General features: G+C 37.3%; 1 protein-coding gene across 1 annotated transcript; it reads right to left on the reverse strand.

Annotated features, from left to right (window-relative positions):
* Window positions 1-278: 278 nt before the first annotated feature.
* On the reverse strand, window positions 279-1,845 carry LOC136998499 (uncharacterized). Its single transcript, XM_067351168.1, has 2 exons — window positions 1,033-1,845; window positions 279-950 (listed from the first exon to the last, which is right to left on the reverse strand). Exons 1-2 carry the CDS (start codon window positions 1,122-1,124, stop codon window positions 374-376), a joined length of 669 nt encoding a protein of 222 aa, XP_067207269.1. The 5' UTR covers window positions 1,125-1,845; the 3' UTR covers window positions 279-373.
* Between the last annotated feature and the right edge of the window lie 1,321 nt (window positions 1,846-3,166).

The following is a 3,166-nucleotide window of genomic DNA, read 5'->3' on the forward strand; positions in this document are numbered from 1 at the left end:
CCTTATCCCATCCTTGTGTTATACTATATTATAATATTATATACTACTTGAAATTAATTTTTTAATAAATGTTATATTTAATAATATTATATTTAATTATATTATATTTAATTATTAACTTTATAATTGTTTGTTACAATTAGAAGGGAAAAATGATAGTCACCGGTTCGCTCGTTTCCTTCTATCATGTAGTGTAACATGACGCGCGCGCTTATCTCGCAGTAGGATAGGTCAGTGAATATGATGTGGTACAGGAAAGATGGTATAATAAAAATTAATTTAATGTTAAATAATATTTATTAAACAGATACATCTAATAAATACATTATGATAGTGAAAATATTTTAACAATAAAGCATGTGATATGCTAGAATTACTGCGATCCAAAGATCTGAGCTAACAGCTCACAATCGATTATATCATTCTTATCGAACGATTCGCTCTCACGTATCACCGCGATGGGGTCCTTCGCACCGCTCGCGATTTTTCGAAAGTGTGCGAACTTGGTGTCGACCATACCAGTGACGTTGTTCAACGATTGAGCGATATGATCCACACAATACTCGAGAGCGATTATGTTACATACGGTGTTGTGTGACATTACTAAACACACTGTTGATGTTTCCAGACGCAGTACTTTTAGATTGTTTATCTTTCCAAACCGTAGCGTGACATGTTCGATGGTTAGAGACGGTGCTTCGTTCGCATCATTGTTAAAGAAATGGTGGATGGCGTGTCGTTGGTCCAGGAGGATCTTCCACATGTTGTATGTAAAATGTATCTCTTTGCCATGGTTGTCACCGAGAGCGATTTCTATGTGGCTCGGCGTAGAAACATTGATTCCAATATCCAGATATTTATAACCGGTTTTTGTCAACGGGTATCTTCTAGCTAAAATTCTGGGAGGCGTGATCATGCTTCCATCGATACTTGTCGAATTACTTTTATTTCTGTGAATAAAAGCTTGTATAAGTTCGAAATGTAACAATAGCAGTAAGTTTAAAAGTGTAAATAGTAATAGAGTCAACTTACACGTTGGGTGAGAATTTCCGCTTCTTCGCATCCACACCTTGCTGTTTGTCAGCCGGATTACTCATAGTTGTCTGTTGTACGGTAGAAAACATCGTTGCTATAATTCAGATGAAGCGTTGCAGCGATATAGTGATTGTCCAAATGGTTTCGGATAACTGATGGTTCCTATTTTTTTTCCGCGAGCTTTTTATACCCGCTCGTCGCACACGACACTAATTAAAAATATCGATGATGTCACGCAAATTGAAATCTGGCAACATGGCGCCTAAAAGTGGCTGCCTAAGGGCCTATGATCTAAAAATAGCGATGATGTCACGCTAAAACCTGCACGAACCTGCAAAGGATATAAACAATTCTCGGAACTATGAATCATTTTTGTATAAACAATCCTTATCTCTCTATGACTCATGCTTATATAAACAATTCTTATCTTATCTTTTCCAGGAATTTATGTAATCCGATACCTTCCCCGCACCTCCCCCTCACCTCCTTCGTCACCCCCTCCACTCCAAAAGTGTTGACGCAGTGTAATCCGATACCCTTTGTATAAACAATCCTTATCTCTATATGACTCATGTTTATATAAACAATCCTTATCTTATCTCTTCCAGGAATCCTTATCTCTTCCAGGAATTTATGTAATCCGATACCTTCCCCTCTCCCTCGCACCTCCCTCGTCACCCCCTCCACGCCGAAATTACCACCTCCCCTCCAAAACAATGACGTCATTACCCCCTCCCCTCAACCTCTTCCCCCTGTAATCCGATACCTTCCCCTCTCCCCCGCACCTCCCTCGTCACCCCCTCTACTCCAAATTTACCCCCTCTCCTCCAAAACGATGACGTCATTACCCCCTCCCCTCCAAAACGATGACGTCATTACCCCCCTCCCCTCCAAAACGATGACGTCATTACCCCCTCCCCTCAAAAACGATGACGTCATTACCCCCTCCCCTCCAAAACGATGACGTCATTACCCCCTCCCCCTCAACCTCTTCCCCCCCCTTCACCCGCGCACCCCCTCAGATGCCTGAGTTAGAACCGGCATAGCTATACTACTCACTTGATATACTAAAACTTTTGTATTGAACATTTTCTTCTATAATCATTATTTTCTAAGATATTTGACCGTTACGGAACTTTCTCCCATCACTGTATATACTGGCTTCTCGAACCAAGAACTCGATGACCAAATTCTAGTATCGTCATATAATAGAAATAAATATTTTCTCTATATATACTTGTACTTTGATCTTAACAAATGGACGGATTAAAATTATATTTGTATGTTATATGTGTGTCTACGCATGCACACAAAATTAAATTTGTTCTCTGTTCAAATTAAACAAAAAAATGTCTTACTAAAAAATATTTATGTAAGAAATCTTTTGCTAAATTTGAAGAAACAGCAATTTTAATGTACGTATATTTTTTGTACTAGAAATATCTTCAAGAAATCTTATGAATAACTATTTATTATCGATCTGTATCGTTCGGATCATTTTGATCAAAATGGGATGTCCTGCGGAGATCGTACATAGATATCCACAGGACATGCTACACGGGATATCCTCAGGTAATCCTACGGATAACGTTTTGCTCTGGATCAAACTGGAACCATTTCGATCAAATTGGGATGTCCTGGGGAGATCTTTGCTACGTGGGTTAAATTGAGACGAATTGCAAAAGAAAGTTTTTGTTACGACTTGTAAATAATAAAAGTTGTAAATTTAAGATTGATACAGATTCGGAAGTCTCAATTATAAATAGAAAAATGATAGAAGAATCGAAAATTCATAAAATTTTCGGAAATGAAAAAATAATTTATCCAATAGGGAAGAGAGTATTAATTTAGTCTCGCTCAGAAGTAGAAATCAAACTAGGAAAATTTTCTTCGAAAATCCCTATGATAGTGGCTGAAATTTCAGATGATTGCATTTTAGGAGGAGATTTTCTTAAAACAATTAATCTGGAAAAAATTTTTGAACCCTATTTTAGTAAAACTTTCTCTGAAATGCTCTTATTCTCGTATTTTTCAAAAAAAATCCCAGAGAAGTTAGAAAAACTTTTTGAAGAAGATTCAAAGAAGTTGGATTTAAACCAAAAAGATGTTTTTGCCGAGTTTTTGAATGAAT

The sequence above is a fragment of the Linepithema humile genome, chromosome 3 (genome assembly GCF_040581485.1).
Source record: "Linepithema humile isolate Giens D197 chromosome 3, Lhum_UNIL_v1.0, whole genome shotgun sequence".
In the NCBI taxonomy this organism is placed as follows: domain Eukaryota; kingdom Metazoa; phylum Arthropoda; class Insecta; order Hymenoptera; family Formicidae; genus Linepithema; species Linepithema humile.